General features: G+C 37.7%; 5 protein-coding genes and 1 non-coding gene across 8 annotated transcripts in view; 1 reads left to right on the top strand and 5 right to left on the bottom strand.

The window, feature by feature from the left end:
- Nucleotides 1–85: 85 nt before the first annotated feature.
- LOC111431848 (glycine-rich protein A3-like) lies at nt 86–1,945 on the bottom strand. Of its 2 annotated transcripts, none has more exons than XM_023068553.1 (3): nt 1,668–1,817; nt 708–1,059; nt 86–435 (listed from the first exon to the last, which is right to left on the bottom strand). In XM_023068553.1, exons 2-3 carry the CDS (start codon nt 1,024–1,026, stop codon nt 248–250), a joined length of 507 nt encoding a protein of 168 aa, XP_022924321.1. In that variant the 5' UTR covers nt 1,027–1,059; nt 1,668–1,817; the 3' UTR covers nt 86–247. The 2 variants fall into 2 exon arrangements, with proteins under 2 accessions (XP_022924321.1, XP_022924320.1); XM_023068552.1 differs by lacking the exon at nt 1,668–1,817 and adding an exon at nt 1,826–1,945 and having other exon boundaries at nt 200–435.
- Nucleotides 1,946–3,131: 1,186 nt separating this feature from the next.
- On the bottom strand, nt 3,132–6,501 carry LOC111432133 (tRNA (guanine-N(7)-)-methyltransferase-like). Its single transcript, XM_023068949.1, has 8 exons — nt 6,124–6,501; nt 5,951–6,007; nt 5,747–5,822; nt 4,076–4,155; nt 3,914–3,963; nt 3,733–3,817; nt 3,539–3,637; nt 3,132–3,446 (listed from the first exon to the last, which is right to left on the bottom strand). Exons 1-8 carry the CDS (start codon nt 6,385–6,387, stop codon nt 3,216–3,218), a joined length of 942 nt encoding a protein of 313 aa, XP_022924717.1. The 5' UTR covers nt 6,388–6,501; the 3' UTR covers nt 3,132–3,215.
- Nucleotides 6,502–7,122: 621 nt separating this feature from the next.
- On the bottom strand, nt 7,123–10,083 carry LOC111432134 (upstream activation factor subunit spp27-like). Its single transcript, XM_023068950.1, has 2 exons — nt 9,599–10,083; nt 7,123–7,593 (listed from the first exon to the last, which is right to left on the bottom strand). The coding sequence occupies exons 1-2, from the start codon at nt 9,935–9,937 to the stop codon at nt 7,471–7,473; spliced, it is 462 nt and encodes a 153-aa protein (XP_022924718.1). The 5' UTR covers nt 9,938–10,083; the 3' UTR covers nt 7,123–7,470.
- A 994-nt stretch (nt 10,084–11,077) lies between these two features.
- On the top strand, nt 11,078–15,289 carry LOC111432131 (chromo domain-containing protein LHP1-like). 2 transcript variants are annotated; one of them, XM_023068948.1, is made up of 8 exons: nt 11,078–11,449; nt 11,707–11,732; nt 11,840–11,926; nt 12,033–12,710; nt 13,419–13,479; nt 13,564–13,845; nt 13,958–14,062; nt 15,104–15,289. In XM_023068948.1, exons 1-6 carry the CDS (start codon nt 11,087–11,089, stop codon nt 13,609–13,611), a joined length of 1,263 nt encoding a protein of 420 aa, XP_022924716.1. In that variant the 5' UTR covers nt 11,078–11,086; the 3' UTR covers nt 13,612–13,845; nt 13,958–14,062; nt 15,104–15,289. The 2 variants fall into 2 exon arrangements, with proteins under 2 accessions (XP_022924716.1, XP_022924715.1); XM_023068947.1 differs by having other exon boundaries at nt 11,091–11,449; nt 13,564–13,740.
- On the bottom strand, nt 12,918–13,025 carry LOC111432225. Its single transcript, XR_002708622.1, has one exon. It is a non-coding gene; the product is annotated as a U6 spliceosomal RNA (small nuclear RNA).
- Nucleotides 15,290–16,218: 929 nt separating the features above from the next.
- LOC111432099 (pectinesterase 2-like) overlaps nt 16,219–18,124 on the bottom strand; it is a 3,779-nt gene continuing 1,873 nt past the window's right edge. Inside the window, exon 2 of the mRNA XM_023068896.1 lies at nt 16,219–17,096. Within this exon, the coding sequence (XP_022924664.1) occupies nt 16,420–17,096 (677 nt within the window). The 3' untranslated portion in view covers nt 16,219–16,419. The remainder of the gene's footprint in view (nt 17,097–18,124) is intronic.

The raw sequence follows: 18,124 nt of genomic DNA, 5'->3' as shown, positions 1-18,124 counted from the left end.
ATTATCTAAAATTAAACATTCAATTAATTTTGAATTATTTTAAATGTTTTAAAATCACAAATTATCACATCTAACAACAGGGAAATAAAGATAAAATTATATATAATAATAAAATTGTTGAAATCTTTACAAAAAGAAGCCAATGTAATGAAATAAACACTCAAACCATTAAAATACAATATTTATTATTTTTTTTTTAAAAGGTTTTGGACTAAGAACTCACACATATAAGCTTCTAGCAATTTTATCACTTCCATTTCTTGAACTTGCCTACTCCATGCTTCCAACGCTTGCCAAATTTCCCATGTTTGAATTTTCCGTGACCAAACCCAAATGGGCGTGCATGAGCAAGATGATGAGCGCCGTAAGCAGCGGCTGCAGCAGCTGCACCACCAGCCAACAACCCCCCCATGCCGAGTCCATGGCCTCCGTGGCCTGTAACGAAAAATCATGTCGATAACCAACAACCCCCTAGCTTCATATGCAAAAAAAATTTAAAATTCTAACACTTCAAAGGATCCGAATTAGGGAGAATTTTTAATGTATAAAGTTTCAATTCAAGTACATTTTTAGTCCTGAATTATAGTTCAAACACCATTTAGAAGGGGTGGTTTTAGAAAATATAGCATTGAAATTCATATTAAATCAACTAAAAGAGAATTTTAATTACCAAAGTCATCAACACAAACGGTAGAATGAGATAATACCAGGGTAATGATGGGGGGCAGGATAGCCAGCGGGAGGGTATGCACCGTGAGGAGGATAGCCAGCCGGTGGATATCCGCCAGGAGGTTGATACGCAGCCGGAGGATATCCGCCAGGAGGTGGATACGCAGCCGGAGGATATCCGCCAGGAGGTGGATACCCAGCCGGAGGGTACCCTCCCGGAGGGGGATATCCAGCTCCTGCGTACGGTGGTGGTGGTGGATATCCATGAGGATGCGAATAGTGCTGCCCTGCAGCAAACGACGCCATACTTGAAAACAGGCCCTTGTCTTTACTTTCCTCTTCCTTCCCGCCTCCCATTTTTCTTCAAGTTTCCAAGAGCAAGAAACCAAACTACGAATCGACAATGGAAACAAAAGATTGTTAATCTTTAGAAGATTGAGGAAAACATAAATTCTAAGGCCATAAATATCACTGAAAGAATGAACACAAATGAAAAACTGAAGCAAAATTCAAGAACAATCAAACAAAGGAATTGATATGCGAAGACTCCATTTGATTCTGTTGATACCAAACAAAATTCAAGACTGACTAGAATTACATTGGATCGAATAAGATTAACTCGAAGCTAAAATCACATATCTACACCAAGAACAATCAAACAAAGGAATTGATAACTCAACCCGTTGCTTCAACCTATTATCTAGCAAAATCATTCGCAACAGAATAGATCAACAACTCTTTTCTAATGTTGTTATCTATCGTGAGGACAAGCGATAAAAAGCAAGAGGACCTGAAGAACACCGACAAACTCGAACATGAAATGATCCTTAACCACACATTCAAACGATTTTCAGAACGCAGTCCAAAAAATTCCAGAGCGAAAAAAGAACAGAAAGAAGAAGAAAATCATCAGAGTGAAATTCAGGAGAACATGATCACAATCAAGATAAATGAATAGGCGTCAAATTGAACACACGATGAATGATGAAGATAACAACCAAATTCGGAATCAAACGCAGATTCAGAGACAGAAAAATCCTCCTCGCTACAAATCGACAAAACGCAGGATTTCGATCGAAGCAAAACCACAAAAAACTACGGAATAAATCAAAGAGCAAGAAGAAAATTAATAGAGAGAGCGAGAGAGATTGCGTACGAAGAAGAGAAAATTTGGTGTGCTCCGTGAAAATGGCGATTAGAAGAAACAGAAACTGATTTGTAGCCAATCTCTCCGCCTTTTTGTTTGTACGATCGAAGAGTATCAACCGCGTTGGCGTGGCTTCGACGCGTCCAAACTCAGTACTTGATTTGCTTTCGAATTTAATTTCATAATCTTTAAAAATATATAATACCGACATAATTGAATGAATAAGATGAAGATCAAATACTTCAATTTCGCACCAACTTTTCAAATCGTGATAATTTCGCACCAACTTTTCTCTAGGTTCTTCCTATCCATATTTCATTTCATTGCTTTTAAATAAGGAGTGGTTGAAAGATAGGTGTGAATATTAATATCCATCAAGTAAGAATATAGTAATACGTCACTTTTCTTTATTATTCACGCGTTATATATGTCTAACCATTTTCTATGTGAGGTGTCGTTGTTACAATTATCTACGTTCCCAATCTGCTTATGATGTAGCACCAGGCGGACTGTTAACTAGTGTGTATCACCTTACGAGAATCGAGTATGGTATAGATCAACTGGAAGAGGTATGCATAAAAGTATTTGCCCTCCTGGCATTAAACTGTTGGTTATTTCTTAGAGGCTTGAGCATTCATTACCCGCATCAATGGTGACCCAAGTCTTAGTCGACTGACTTATTCAAGGACGAGTAAGTGCAGCATAATTGGATTGAGAGTTCGAACAGAGAACGAGCATGAATCCAAATTTTTTGATAATTAAAATCTTACCGCACAACAAAATGTGACAAGATCAAATAGTTGTCCCGTAATGCTAAAATGTTCATATATATTTAAAAATCTCGGAGAAACTTAAATTTCATTATATATATATTTGATAATTGGTTTAATTTCTCATAATTTTTAATATTGATTTTCATGTTTCCATCTAAGTTATTAGTTAAATTTAAAAATATATATATTTTTAATTAAAATACACCACAATTTATAGACTTAATTTTTTAAACCAAATAATAATAATAATAATAATAATAACTAAATAATTGACCGACGGAAATTTAATTATTTAACCTTAAATGTTAAGTAGCGAAAGTATATTTAATAATTGTAAATTCAGGGAAACTTCTAAAAGAAAAAAGAAAAATAAAATTTTGTGGTCGTCAGGACTCCATAATTTGATTTTGTCATTTTTTTTCAAAAAAAGAAAAATAAATAAATAATAATTTGATTTTGACCACGAATTTTTGTTGCCATCAGGTGGGAACAAAGCGGATTAGTAGAGGCAGGTGGGACCCACGAATATAAATATGGAAAATAATAAAAAGTTATATTTAAAATTTTTTTTATAAATATGCAATAAATATATTTCTAGAAAAGAAAAAAAAACAGTGAATGATGACTCAAATGCAAACATACTTCTGATACATTCTTCTGTAAATGTTTGCACCTTCGGATTCAGCGTGAATTTCTCTTTCAGTCCTTATTCCCATTGGATTCTTCAATAACCATCCATCTTTATCACACAAAAGACTCTGGTCGTGCACGTCGACGTGTTTCAAAACGTTGGGAACAGAATCGAACCAAAGTCTCATGTCAACTGCCACTTCGAGCACGTCGGATTGTATGAACACCTGTTGAATCATATACAACAAAATTTCCAGCATCGGACTCATCAAACAGGCAAAAAAAACCGTTGAATGTCATGGATTGGCAGATCATATACCTGCCCTCCTGGCATTAAACTGTCTATTATAGAATCTACTAATGGCTTCTGCAAAACCCGTCGCTTATGATGTCGTTTCTTGAAATGGGGATCTGGGCACTGTGACAAGATTAAGCACGAGTGAGTTCTATCTTCGTTGATATTCAATGGGAAAGTTCGGGTTGAATCGTTCGGGGAGGGGGGGTTGCACTAACCAATATGGAAACCAGCATCAGGGGTCCAGGATATGAAGATATTATCTGTTTAAAAGAAATTGTAGCATTTGCAAACATGAAATGTCTGCATTCAAGTTCAAGAAGAAGTTCATTACTAATGTACCAATAGCAAAAAGGTGATCTTGTTTTTCACTACCTGCTATGAAGTTAAGGTCCTTACACATTGTTAAATCCCAACTCTTTGACCCAGACATCGGCACGCTTGACCAACTGCAAGAGCACGTAAGGAGTCAAAGCACGATATAATGCCTCGATAGAACGAGGATAAAATAGTTCAGACCAACTAAGGGTGCTTCAAAAGTGAAAATTTTCGGTCCCGTACTTTCTGTCGTATTTCAAGACCCAAGAAATTTCTTGAATCAAGATGTTTTTTTGCAAGCCACAAGAGAAATCTGCCACTACCTGGGAATAGGAATACTTGTTCTGTTAGATTCTTGATGGGAAATCAAAGGCATTAAATAGTCTCATGAATTCTTAAAAATGCATGTAAGTAAAGATGTTATGTAAATCATTATGGTTAGGAATCACGACTCCCAATAATGGTATGATATTGTCCACTTTGAACATAAGCTCTCATGGCTTTGCTTTGGGCTTCCCCAAAACGCCTCATACCAATGGAGATGTATTCCTTTACTTGTAAACCCATGATCATTCCCTAAATTAGCCAACGCGGGACTCACGACCAACAATTACAACATGCATGTCTTAATCTGATAAATTATTTTCTTGCATGTGAATACAATACGATACTATAGGCAATTAGCATTTGAAATCTTAATATCATTACCAACAGAATTCTTTCCTGTGTAAATTCTCCAGAGCAACTTAGGCGACTACATTGTATTAAACTTAATGTTTACTAGCGAGCTCGTTGCTGCTATTGCTTGGAGCATTTTGCTCGACATGTAACGTATTGATTACATGATTAGAGCTGTTTTATAACGCATATCGAGTTAAATTTTGATTTACAGTGCACGGTAACGATGATCGTTGAATGCAGTAATCAATATGATGCTTTAGGATAATATTTCCTTCTTCATGCTGGTTCAATGAACATCACCAAACAGATTGAGGAAATGGTAGGATCTCTAAATTATGTTTTGAACTTGTTTTCAAAATCAAGCAGTAGCATCAAACACTTGTTCATGGCTATCCTCTATTTGGCCAAAGCAGGAGGATTATGGGTAAGATTCTAACTATAATATAAGCAATATCAGTGATGGTTAAAATCACTCCTAAACATGAGTTTAACCATTCAAAATGAAATAATACACTTTTAAACATTATTTTTGTAAGATCCCACGTCGGTTGGGGAGGAGAACGAATTATTCTTTATAAGGGCGTGGAAACCTCTCCCTAGCATACGCATTTTAAGAATATTGAGGGAAAGCCCGAAAGGGAAAAAGCTCAAAGAGGATAATATCTGCTAGCGGTGGACTTGGGTTGTTACAAATGGTATCAGAGCCAAACATCAGGCGATGTGCCAACGAGGAGACTGAGCCCCGAAGGGGGGTGGACACAAGGTGGTGTACCAGCAAGGATGTTAGACCCCGATGGGGGTGGACACAAGGTGGTGTGCGGCAAGGATGCTGAGCCCCGAAAAGGGATGGATTGTGAGGTCCCACATCGGTTGGGGAGGAGAACGAAACATTTTTTATAAGGGTGTGAAAACTTCTCATTACCCGACACGTTTTAAAAACCTTGAGGGGAAGCCCGAAAGGGAAAGCCCAAAGAGGACAGCATCTACTATCGGTGGGGGTGGTGGGATTGGGTGTTACAATTTTCATGTCATCAAAACTGATTTTCAACGACTGAGGATTGACTTAGAAATCAAAAGCAAGTTAAAAACGATTTTAGGAATATGGATTCAGCCAAATGCTATACAGAATCAAATATTATCTCGTGAAAGCAAAGTATGTACTAAGAAAGTAGCTATTATGAAGAAAACAGATATGTAAGAGGTATATAACAGGGAATGCATCAGCTCACTCACCACTTCCTATATCGACCATGAGGGGCAACGTGGGGTCCTTGAAGACTTCATCCCAGTTAGGTGCTGGTGTAGGGACCTGAAAGGTAAAAGAGATAGAGCTTTTCCTTCAATTAAGCAACACTAAGCTAAAATTTCAAAGCCACAGCTCCTAAAATTTCTCATCAGAGAGAAACCAAATCCACTTTCAAAACTCAAATTACATACAGAGAAAGAAGAGCTAAGTGGATTAACATGCTGCCTGATTCTGACGTGACCTGAATCCTGCAATTCCCAAAACCAAGTCAAATGCACATCAATTCTAGTCACCACATTCAATTTTCAATTACTCGCCAACGATTTCAGAAATCAAGGGCAAAATTCACGAACAGAAAACAAACCTCGAAGATCTTGTGAGAGAGATTAAGGTCCGCATATTCCAACGCCACAAGTTCCGGACTCCGGAGTTGTTGCCGCTCGCAAAGCTCGGCGGAAGAGCCCGATGGTAAACAGAAGGATTGAAGAAATGGTCGTTTTACTAACAGAGATAACGTTCGGTTTGCTGTTGCGACGCTCGACGGCGCCGCTGCCGCTGCCGCCTTCGCAGCAGCAATGCAACGAAGCTGGGAGCAAGTGTGTAACTGGAAGCAAAGGGACGAAGCCATTTTGCCGCGTCCGTTGGACTCTCAAGAATGGCTCTGCCGCCTCTTCGAATTGGGTTATTCTCTCTATCACCTTCTTTTATTTTCCCTTTTTCTTTTCCATTTCGTATTTAATTTAAAATAATGATAAATTGCAAAATAAAAATCTCAAATTTTGCCATTTATTTAAAAAAAATATATTTAGTTTTGATCTTTTTATAATATTTTAAAATTATCCTAAAAATATGTTAAGATGACGTGAAATGAAAATTATGGTCACGGCTATACCTATTATAGGTCCAATCTATTCAAAATTCTAATAAATTTCTACCCTTATAAAATATTTATAAAATTTTTAAATTAAAACTAAAATCCAAAATAATAATAATAAATAATTCTTAAATTTAAAACTTTTAATTTTGATTAACCCAATGGTTAATAAAAAGAAAATAAAAATGGTGAATTATGCCAGGCTAGGAAATTTTGGTGGAAGCCAGCAATACGAACGTGCAAATCATTCGTCTGACTTAAATATAGGAGTGAAAAATTAATCAAACGGTCTAGTAGCGGGTTCCAAAAGGTGGGGCAAAGCAAAGCTAGAGGAAACTCTGGTGGAAGCCGCAGCAATACGAACATGTAAATCATTCGTCTGACTTAAACATAGGGGCGAAAAATTAATCAAACGGTCTAGTAGCGGGTTCCAAAAGGTGGGGCAAAGCAAAGCTAGAGGAAACTCGGGTGGAAGCCGCAGCAATACGAACATGCAAATCATTCGTCTGACTTAAATATAGGGGTGAAAAATTAATCAAACGGTCTAGTAGCGGGTTCCAAAAGGTGAGTCAATTAGATAAGATAACTACGACTACCGAAATCACTAAATCTAGTAGCAAATGGAACCACCCCTGCCTTCTATGAACCAATGGCCATGGAGGGTGAAGAAGATGGAAACCATTAGTTTAGGTGCTATCATTTTTACAAGAAAACTTACCAGACAACACACGGAAGTAAGCCTAAAAATGCACCATCTACAAGAAGTTGAGCAAGTTTGCCTAAAAACACGTGAGCCAAAGAAGAGCCCAACAACCAGAAAGCTTGGGAATTTGGCGATCAGTTCTTCACAAAATGGCGAGTGAGCAATTTGCCAATCTCCAAGAAACCAACCTTTTCCCTTCCTTCAAATATGGCTTTAAGTTTATCGTCACAGTAAATCTCTCTTTTGTTGGAAGGATTCTGCGGGCAAAGACAGTGAAATATCTCATTATGCCATATAGCTTGGCTCATAGAAACCCACTAATCATCAACTAAAAATGCATTACAGACAAGCCTAACCTACAATATTTCAAATGGAAGAAACTTGTACGATATATAATATCATCACGGTTATGCTTTTATAATGCGTCTACTAGAAAGAGGTGTCTACACCGTTATAAGGAATACTTTGTTCCCCTCTCCAACCGATGTGTGGGATCTCACAATCCACCTCTCTTGGGGCCAGTGTGCTCGTTGGTACACCGCCCAGTGTCTAGCTTTGATACCATTTGTAACCGCTCAAGCCCACCGTTAGCCTCACAATTTTAAGATGCGTCTACTAGAGAGAGGTTTCTACACACTTATAAGGAATGCTTTATTCCCTCTACAATTGATGTGAGATCTCACAAAATGTAAAAAGACAGAAAAAGCATTCGTAACTAGCTACATGAAAGGACTCCAATCCAAAAGAATAGCATATTCGAGCTTAAGTTAACCCGGGCTTAACTCTCGTGCCCACGAACACATCATAGAGATCAATACCAGAATATTTCTGAAAGTAAATATCAATTTCAACAATTTATGAAGTAATACTATATAATCCCTTTATCAAGTGTTTCAACCTTTTAAGAGCCAAGTATTCTCGTAGAAAAAGAGGGGATTGTCAAGGTTTGGAAGCTTTGGATTTATCAGCTATCTATGACCATGGCCATGGGGGGGCTTCTATTTTTCAGGAATTTGTTGATAGCTCCATAAGAATTTACATAGACGTATAAAGGCTTCATGTAATACTGTCAAGAGTCTATCATGTAGATATTCCAAGTCTAAACACCAAAATATTCTCAATTCTAAAGCTTCAAGAGATCTAACCCCAAAGAGTAGGAGAGAATAACAGAAGATTTCATTCAGAACAGCTTCATAGGGTCTATTTTAGCCTATTCCTGTGCCTATTTTTGTGAGATAACACATGGATTATGGAGAGCAACGAAACATTCTGTATAACATGTAGAAAGTCTGGCTAACTGACTCGTTTTAAAACCGGAAGCCCATAAGTAAAAACCCACAGAGGGACTTGGGCTGGTGGTACCAAAACCAAGCACTAGGCAATGTGCCAGTCAGGACGCCGGCTCCCGAGAGGTGGATTGTGAGATCTCACATCCCTTGATTTCTTAAGGGTGTGTGGTATTAGAGCCAAGCATCGGGCGGCGTGCCAGCGAGGACGCTCGCTCTCAAAGGAGGTGGATTGTGAGATCTCACATCACTTGATTTCTTAAGAGTGTGTGGTATCAAAGCCAAGCATCGGGCAGTGTGACAACGAAGATGCTCGCTCTCAAGGGAGGTGGATTGTGAGATCTCACATCCCTTGATTTCTTAAGGGTGTGTGGTGTGTGGTATAAGAGCCAAGCACCGAGCGGTGTGCCAGCGAGGACGCTCGCTCCTAAGGAAGGTGGATCGTGAGATCTCACATCCCTTGATTTCTTAAGGGTGTGTGGTGTCAGCACCAAACATTGGACCCCAAGGGGGTGGATTATGAGATCTCACGTCCCTTGATTCCTTAAAAGTGTAGAACCTCTCCGTAACCTACAGCATTCTAAAACCTTGATGGAAAGCCCAAAGAGGGCCTCGGCTGTTGCAATTTTTCTAATACCCCTAAAAATTGCTAGTTCGTGAGTTATAATCTTCCTAAACTCGAAGAAATTGCTACAAACTCTTAAATGGAGACAAGCCAGAAACCCATTTTTCATCAAGGTAAACGAGTTCCTAAATTTACTTGCAGCATGGGGAGAAGTAAAAAGGAAGCAGCGGAGACAAGTTTCGTTACTTGAAATCAGATTTCTCTTCTTATGGACTTCAGAATTAATAGATCGACCAAAGGATTCATCAAATATCGCGGACAACACCATTTCCCTAGAAACCACAACGGTTCTCGCCTACTCAACAATCTACGCGATCAAATCAGAGATAGCACTGGAAATAAGATAGAAACCTGAAGGTTATGGAGCTTGATATAGGACCAGATCTGCTTGACGGCGTCGGTGCGAGAAGCCTCCGATACACCCAAGAAATTGCCCAACGCTGGAGAAACCTGGAAGACTTTCAGTAACCCCGTCGGTCGAGTCATCTCCCTTTGAAATTTCGGCTTGGGTGCGGCTGCAGCCGCAACATCGGACCTCGGAGGAGTCTTCTCCTTCGGCTCAGCGTTCGACTTCGAGATCGTCTTCGATTTGACAGCGGTGGGGGGGACGGTGGCAGAAGATTTCAACGGAGCTAAGAGAGATGTGCATCCTCTGAAAACCCTAATGCCATTGCTGAATCCAGACGACATTGTAGCTCGCTCGGATGTTGCAGTCGGTTTGCGGCGGAGGGTTCAGTGAGGAGAAGAATCAGAGAGAGTCGCGGGAAACGAAGGGACAATCCGCTCCGAAGTACGTAACATTTGGACAGCCTTTGGCCCACTTGTCCTTTGGAGAGAATTTATCGATAATTTTAATGAAATTATTTATACTCAAATTTTTCTTCATTTTTTAAAATAGGGAAGCAATATAAAAGCAAGAGAAATAATAATAAAATATTAAAAAATAGTTCAAATTCATCCTATTGTCCAATCTACCTCCCTATCATCGTCAATCTCACAATTTTAAAATGGATCTTTCAGAGAGAGATTTCCACACCTTTATAAAACATGTTTTGTTTTCCTCTCCAATCGATTTGGGGATCAGCATCTTCACTAGCTATAGCTCGGTGTTTGACTCTGATACCATTTATAAAGGTTCAAATTCACGGCTAATAGATATTGTTCGTTTTGGCTTGTTACATGTCGTCGTCAGCCTCACGATTTTAAAACGTGTCTGTCAAGGAGAGATTTACACACCCTTATAAGACATGTTTTGTTTCCCTCTCAAATCGAATTGGGGGTCAACGTCTTCACTAGTCATAGTCCGATGTTTGACTCTGACACCATTTGTAACAGTCTAAACTCACGGCTAACAGATATTGTTCGGTTTGACTTGTTACATGTGTTGTCATCAGCCTCACGATTTTAAAACGCGTATGTTAAAGAGAGATTTTCACACCCTTATAAGGAGTGCTTATTTCCCCTCTCGAGCTGATATGGGATCTCACACGGCCTAAGTCATACGAGCTATATTGAGTTGAACAGTTTGTGCTTACTCCATGGAGTATCATTTGGTTTGGTTCTATGTGCCAGTCTCAAGTCAATCTAGGATCTGAGCAGATGGGCATATCGAGAATGATAAGTTCGTAATTAAAATAAATAAGAATAATAATTAATTTTGATCACCTTATTTTAATTACATTCATAAAATTTAATTTTAATTTAGTTCCTAAATTGAAAATCATTAGGTAGCAAATTAAAAGAAATTATGTCCAAATTAGATGGATTTAATTTGTTTAGTTCCATAATTTTCTCACTTAATTTTGGATATAAATTGAAAAATAAAAAGAGAGGGAAAGGATGGATAAAACGAAAATGGGGAGAAGGAAGAAGAAGGCGGCGGGAAGCTCTGAGCCCGAGACAGTCACGCTTCCAATCTCTGGTATCACTGATTCCACTCACGTTAATGGTGATTCAGGTTTTTCCATCTTTAACGACAACGGAAATGAACCTTTAATTGCATCTCCATATCCAGCTTCTTCAGTTCAGAACAGTTCTGTGCAAACTCCACTGGTCACCGATGAAGCCGGAGAAGTCAACGGAGGTGACGACGGAGATCGCGGAGAAGTTAATGCTGCAGGTGATGTTTCTGCTTATGAGCAAACGAAGTTCGATGAAGGCTTCTTCGAAGTCGAATCTATTCTGCGGAAAAGAGTTCGTAAGGTATTTTTTCCTCTTCCGCCTTTGTAGCTACTTGTTTTATTTTTCTTAGGAATAAGCTTATTCTATCGGTTTTTGTGTCTATGGTACAATACAAGAATGTAAGTTTCTTTCCGTGTTTATCGATTTCTTTTTGTCGCCACACTGAATGTGCACTATTTTGGTATTGTACTCTCGGATTTGTTGTTCAAGCGACAGTGTTTTGTTTCCGTATCTCCTTTATTAATCTGATTTTAGTTTTACTTTTTTCGAATCCACAGGGACAGCTTCAGTACCTCGTCAAATGGTACGTACGATTTTGGTGTTTTTTCTTTTCGTTTATCATTCAGTTCTGATCTCTGTGATTTTTTCTTGATATACGTGAAAGTAGCTTCGGCAATTTGTTTTTGACAGGCATGGTTGGCCAAAGACAGCCAATACATGGGAACCCTCGGACAATCTCCAATCGTGCTCTGAACTTATTGATGAATTTGAAGAAAGGTTCTCGCACCTATTCAACTATTTTTCACATTTTCAAGCAGCAAATGTATGACAATGGAAGTGTAATTCGAACTTCACATCCTAATTCCGTGTTCATCTTTTGTAGCTCGCGATCAGGAAAGCAGCGGAAGCGCAAGCGCAAGGTTGGAGGCGTCGAAAATCAATCTCGTGAGAAAAAACGGCATCACAATTTAGCAACAAATAATGTCACGGATATAGTTATCAGTACTGTGGATGATTGTATATCGGCCACTCCTTTGAACATAAAAATCCATTGTGATCTTCCCACTCCTCAAGCACCTGTAGATGTTGAAAATGGTCATATGGAAGGGACATTTTATGGAAGTAGAAAGAGAGACGATCATGATCTGAAACTCAGTGAGCTCAAGGCAGCAATGTCTGCCAATATGGTTGACTCTGATAAAAAAGCCGTGGCTTCTAACGATCTCGTCCTTGTTTATGATGTTTCCAAGGTCGATTGCGTGGTGGGTTCCAATCAGGAAAGTCACTCCATTGGATCCAAGAGAAGGAAATCTAGTAGGGTGAAAAGGTTCACTAAGGATGCAGCCTTGTCTGAAGACTCTGAACAAGGATTAAAACGAAATGCATCGACTCTAAGCATTGAGCCGACTGATCGAAACGAAGAATTGGAACTCGAGAATCCTAGTTTGTCAGGCCACTCCAGAAAAGTATCTGATATCACAAGGATTATCAAGCCTGTTGGCTATTCAGTTTCAGTATCAAATGGCATTCCAGATGTGACCGTCACCTTCTTGGTTCTGAGGTTTGTTGTACAACACCAACTACTCTTCCTTTGTATTGTCGAGTATTACTCTCTCTATTTAATAGTCATTTGGCGTAAACCTTAATTTGAAACAACATCGTATTGTCGTCAGCCTCACGATTTTAAAATGCGTCTATTAAAGAGGTTTTCACACTCTCAAGGAATGTTTTGTTCTCCTCTCCCACCAATGTAGGATCTCACAATATAAAAAATTTGGACAATTTCTCGATTTGTGTCCATCATCCTTGCACAGGAGTCATGCTAATCTTCTCTATATAGTTCCAATTTTATCATATGTCTCAGGGTGTGGAAAACTCTCCCTAGTAAACGCGTTTTAAAACTGTGAGGCTGACGGCGATACGTAACGAACCAAAGCGAACAATATCTGTTAGCGGTGGGTTTGAGCTGTTACAAATGGTATCAGAGCAGCACATCGGGTGGTGTGCCAGTGAGGATGTTGAACCTCCAAGGGAGATGGATTGTGAGATCCCACATCGGTTGGAGAAGGGAACGAACCATTTCTCATAAGGGTGTGGAAACCTCTTCCTAACAGGCGCGTTTTAAAACCTCGAGGAAAAGTGGGGAAGCTATTCTCCATTGGCTTATCTATGCATTTTATTGACATTACCCTAAAAACAGCCAAAGTTACAATCTCTGGCCATCATTTTGTTTTAAAAAAAATTGGATCCTTTTCTTTTTTTCATGCAGATCTGATGGAAAAGAAGTGACGGTGAGTAACAAATTTCTCAAGACTAACAATCCACATCTGGTAATATTGATCATATTTTAGCTTACATATTTATCTTATTTGGTTTCTGACCTGCTCGCATTTACAACTACTCTCTCACTGCAGTTGATTAACTTCTATGAGCAACATCTCCGATATAATCCAACATCATGAAAGAGCTGCATGTGTTTCTGGCCTCCATCATCATCTTCATGGTTTGCAAGCTGTAATTTTGTAGCTTTGGGACATTCAATGGAATACAATATGAATTCTTGGTAATTTTTTCAAGAAATCTGTTAAGAGGTGATCAAACCATTTTCTTGCTCCGTTTTCTTTCTGTATGAGGACGAATGGGAAGTCATATTATTTTTGGATATTGAAGATTCAATAAAAAATTTCAAGGACTTGGTAAATCCAATTATGAACATCTATGCCTCCTGTGCTTGTATTTTAGAGGTAGACTGAATAATCTTTTACTAAAATTGTTATCTATTTCTCTTACCATCCTTCCAACGGGAAGGTTCTACAGGTTTTTCTCACTGTTGCAATTCGCCATTCAACTGATCTTATCTGCTATCCTGATGCTGAGTATTCAAAGAGCTACGGGATGATGCTTCTTTATCAGGTTTCTTACTGAACTTTCTTGGTTCTATTTATTTATTTTATTATGCCAAGTAGAAAATAGTACAGATATTGGACGTTTTTGGACTTCCAACTGCTCCCTCAAATGAAAAATCTTAATCCCTTGGAATTTTGCATATTATTTATCCGCAGGTCACCTATGATATCATTCAATACATTTATATTTAACTAAATGTCATTATCAAACTTCATTGAATATTAACAAAAAATGTAAAACAATTGGATCCCTTCTTATGTTTCTTGATTATTCGTCCGTCCAATCCTTCCAAGGAGGTATTAGCTCTTCACAATTGTATTGTCCACTTTGAGCATAAACTCTTTCAAACTCTCGTGGTTTTACTTTTGGTTTCTCAAAGTCTCTGACAAATGAAAATAGTGTTCCTTACTTATAAACTCATGATAAACTCTTCGTTAGTCGATGTGGGACTCCTCTCGCAATAATCCTCAACAAGAGAGACTAGACCGACCCACAAATTCCTCCTCCAACAATCCTCAACAAGACACACTAGACCGACCCACAAAGACACAATAGCGCCTTTCTATTGCTCTCAATTGTTTAAGTGCTTAGTTACTCATGATAAAGTTTGCTCAGGTTGGCATCCAATCCTACCTATATTGTCGCTAAGACTTAATAAAAAAAACTGAAATTCTGTAGCCATCGTCATTGATCAACTAATATTTTGACCTTCGTAAAAGCATTAAAAGGGTCAGGTTTATCCAAAGTCATCTCCTATCACCAAAAAAATAGCCTTTCTTCCTCAATATCACTCATCTGCAGCCCAGATTCTGATTCAGAGAGAGCTAATGGGACATACTGCAGGGCCATCACCTATTGTACCTTGCATCATAGTTGGATTTCTGGGGATGATAATATTTTGGCCAACTCTTCTATCCATCTGGGAGAGTGTAGAGTCTCTACTTGAACTGGGTACTTGGGTTGCAGTAATTCTTCTTTTCCTCTTACTACTTGTACACTTGCTTTCTTTTTTCTTTCCTGTTCTTCATGTTTCGTCCACTTTTGCAGTTCACCATAACAGCACCCCTGGCTATGATTCTGATGGTTTCGGTTTCGGGTCAGGAACATTGTTTCTAGGTCTTCTCTTCCTCGTCCTCTATAATTTGTTGTAATCTTGGTCTAGTATTAGCAAACTGTAGTTTCTTCTTAGCACTTCCACCCGTCTGCTTTCCTATACATATTCAGTAGCCTTTCTAAAAGTCGTCCATGTGTCGAAAATGTTCATTTTGTTAACCAACTGTGTTTTTTTTTTAAAGCTAATGTTAAGTTGTGCATGACTCAATTAGTTTATACTTATATTCTGTTCAATGCTTGAGTACTCCCACCCGCACGTTAAATTCTAAGAAAATATCTATATGTTTTACTAATTTGAGTATAATTTAATTGGTTTTAATTGGTTTAGGTGTATATTCTCGTCAAAGGTTCGCAGGTTCGCGTACTCAAATATTGAACACCGAAGAAAAATTCATTTAGTTAATTGACAGTTCTTTTCATTGCATTTGAAAATATCTAGTTGTGAATCTCTATTCTTCACCAAGTTTTCCAGCTATGAGATTCTAAACAATCCCATCAAGAACACTAACCTCTTTAGTTGCATATTTGCAAGACATTTGATTTCAGTTTGTGTCGAGTTGAGTCGAGTTGAATTTCATGATTAACATGAAACTTAAGCTCATTTGAATTGAACATTCCATCAAGCTCTAGTGTTGAATTCAATAAGCCAAGGGCAATGCAAGGCATCTGATCTCAGTTTTGGACGCAATAAGAATAAAATATAGGGCCATAGTTTATACTCTGCTTTGGAGCTGGGTGAAATCCTTGAAGCTGAAATCTATTTGATTTTGATTTAAAAAGAATTCCATACAAATAGTTGGGGTTTCGTAGGATTGGATTTTACATTTAAATGGACGTAATTCCAATTTTACCGGAGAAAAAATAGGAATTTCACTTTAATTAATTAATTAATTGTTTTGTTATTTTCCATAAATCTTATTCCACGTTGCAATTTAAGCAGATTTTAAGGTTCATTACAGAATAGCTATAATATTGTATTACCACCAAATCATGATAATTGAGATTAAAACAACAAATTCATAAAAAAATAAAAAATAAAAACAGACAAATAATTCAAACTATAATATTTCATTTATTTAAAATACTTGCATTGAAATACAAATACAATACTATATATATATTATATACCGTAATTTCTCAAACCCAACCATTTTAGATCGGTTTTCCAGAGACGAAAAGAAGAAAAAAAAAAAGAAATCTTAAGGTTTAAGAACATACAAAATAGTAAGCAGAGTAAAACGGCAGCGTTTCTAGAGGCCGGAGGTGAAAGGCACGCCGGTACTCGGTAACCAAGATCCACCGGCGATGAAATTCCCGACGGTGAACTTGGAGGCCTCCGTCGCACTGGTAATTACACGATAGCCCTTCCATTTCACTCGATTCGCCGTCGAAGCTCCCGGACCGGTATTCATATATTCGCCGTAATAGAGTGTATTTAGGGCAAAATTACCGCTCCATTCTAGCCACCCGGCCGGACTGATGAATCCGCCGATCGACGATTTCATAATAACTGTCCGCGAGTACTGCCTCCACGGCCGGCCTAAATAGGCTTTGACGCCGCTGAGGCCGCCGGCGGACGTGATTCGGCTATTATGGATTGAGATTCCGGTGTTCTGATTCGGATCTGATCGGCCCTGGGCGGTGACTGTGATAGTCCTATTCGGAGGATCGCGGGCGATGATGTTGCAATCTTGGAGTACGACGGCGGCGTTGCCGAAGATGAAATCGACAGTGCCGTAAATGTCGCATTGTTTGTAGAATTGGCGTTCGGCGTAGACGTAGAGAGTATCTTGATAGCCTTCGAAGCCACAGCGATAGAAGACCGACAGGTCGGACCCCGATCGGAGCGCCACCGCCTGATGCTTCGCCGCTCCGGCTGTGTTTCTGAAGGTTATATCTCGCGCGATAAAGCCATCTCCATCAACGGCTACGATATCACCGACACCCACAATTAATTAATACAATAAAACAAATTTAAATAAATAAATAAACAAAAAGCATACCCTTAATTAAAAGATGATCATAGTATTGGTTCCTAAATTCAAAATTATTATATTTAAATTCTTTAACTTTTAATTATTATTATTATTTTAGTGTTTCATATATTTTTTTTAAATCTTCCCCATGTAAAATAAATTATTGTTTTATTTTTAATTTATTAAAATCTATTTTGTGTAATTTAAAATATACCCACTAATTTCAGTAATTAAGAAATAAATTAAAATAAAACATTTTTTATATCTCAATTTCTATATAATTAATAAAATAAATTTTATATTTATAAAAAAGAACAATGAATTTCAGGGGTCATCATCCTATTTAATACTATTCATGTGACTTAAAGAACATGATAACAAACAAAAAAAGACAAATTATAAAATATATTTATTTTTTAAATGTTAGCAAATAATTCAAATAAAAACACAGAAAAAAAAAGTTGGAAATTAATAATTACACATAAATATTATTTTAGATGAAAACTACAAACAAACCACCATCAAAATCTCTAAAAAAAAGTCCAATTTCACACATCACAAAAGTTGTAAAGTTTTAAATTAATTTAATTTGGTCACTTCCTTGCTTTATAAGCAAAATTCAAATAATTTTATAGATTCTATTAATTATTTTTAATATATAGTAAAATAATTGGAAACTTTGGTCCCATTAAATTACCCACCAACCAACCAAGCTACTTAATATTGGTCGTATCATATAATTCTATAACATGCCACATTAAACTCCAATCCAAATATGGCCCTATTTCCCTTTAATTTCCCATAAATAATAATTCACACAAAATGCCACGTCAAATATTTATATTTTTTTCCACAATTTTAATTTCTATAAATCCCAAGCCATATTTTAGGAAATCCATTATGGGTTCACTTTTTATATTAATTCTACCTTACTATAAAAAAAAAAAAAAAAAAAAAAAAAAAAAAAAAAAAAAAAAAA

This window comes from Cucurbita moschata, unplaced genomic scaffold (assembly GCF_002738365.1).
Source record: "Cucurbita moschata cultivar Rifu unplaced genomic scaffold, Cmos_1.0 Cmo_Scf00037, whole genome shotgun sequence".
NCBI lineage: Eukaryota > Viridiplantae > Streptophyta > Magnoliopsida > Cucurbitales > Cucurbitaceae > Cucurbita > Cucurbita moschata.
The sequence above is the reverse complement of the archived record's forward strand: the minus strand, read 5'-3'. Positions and strand labels throughout refer to the sequence as shown.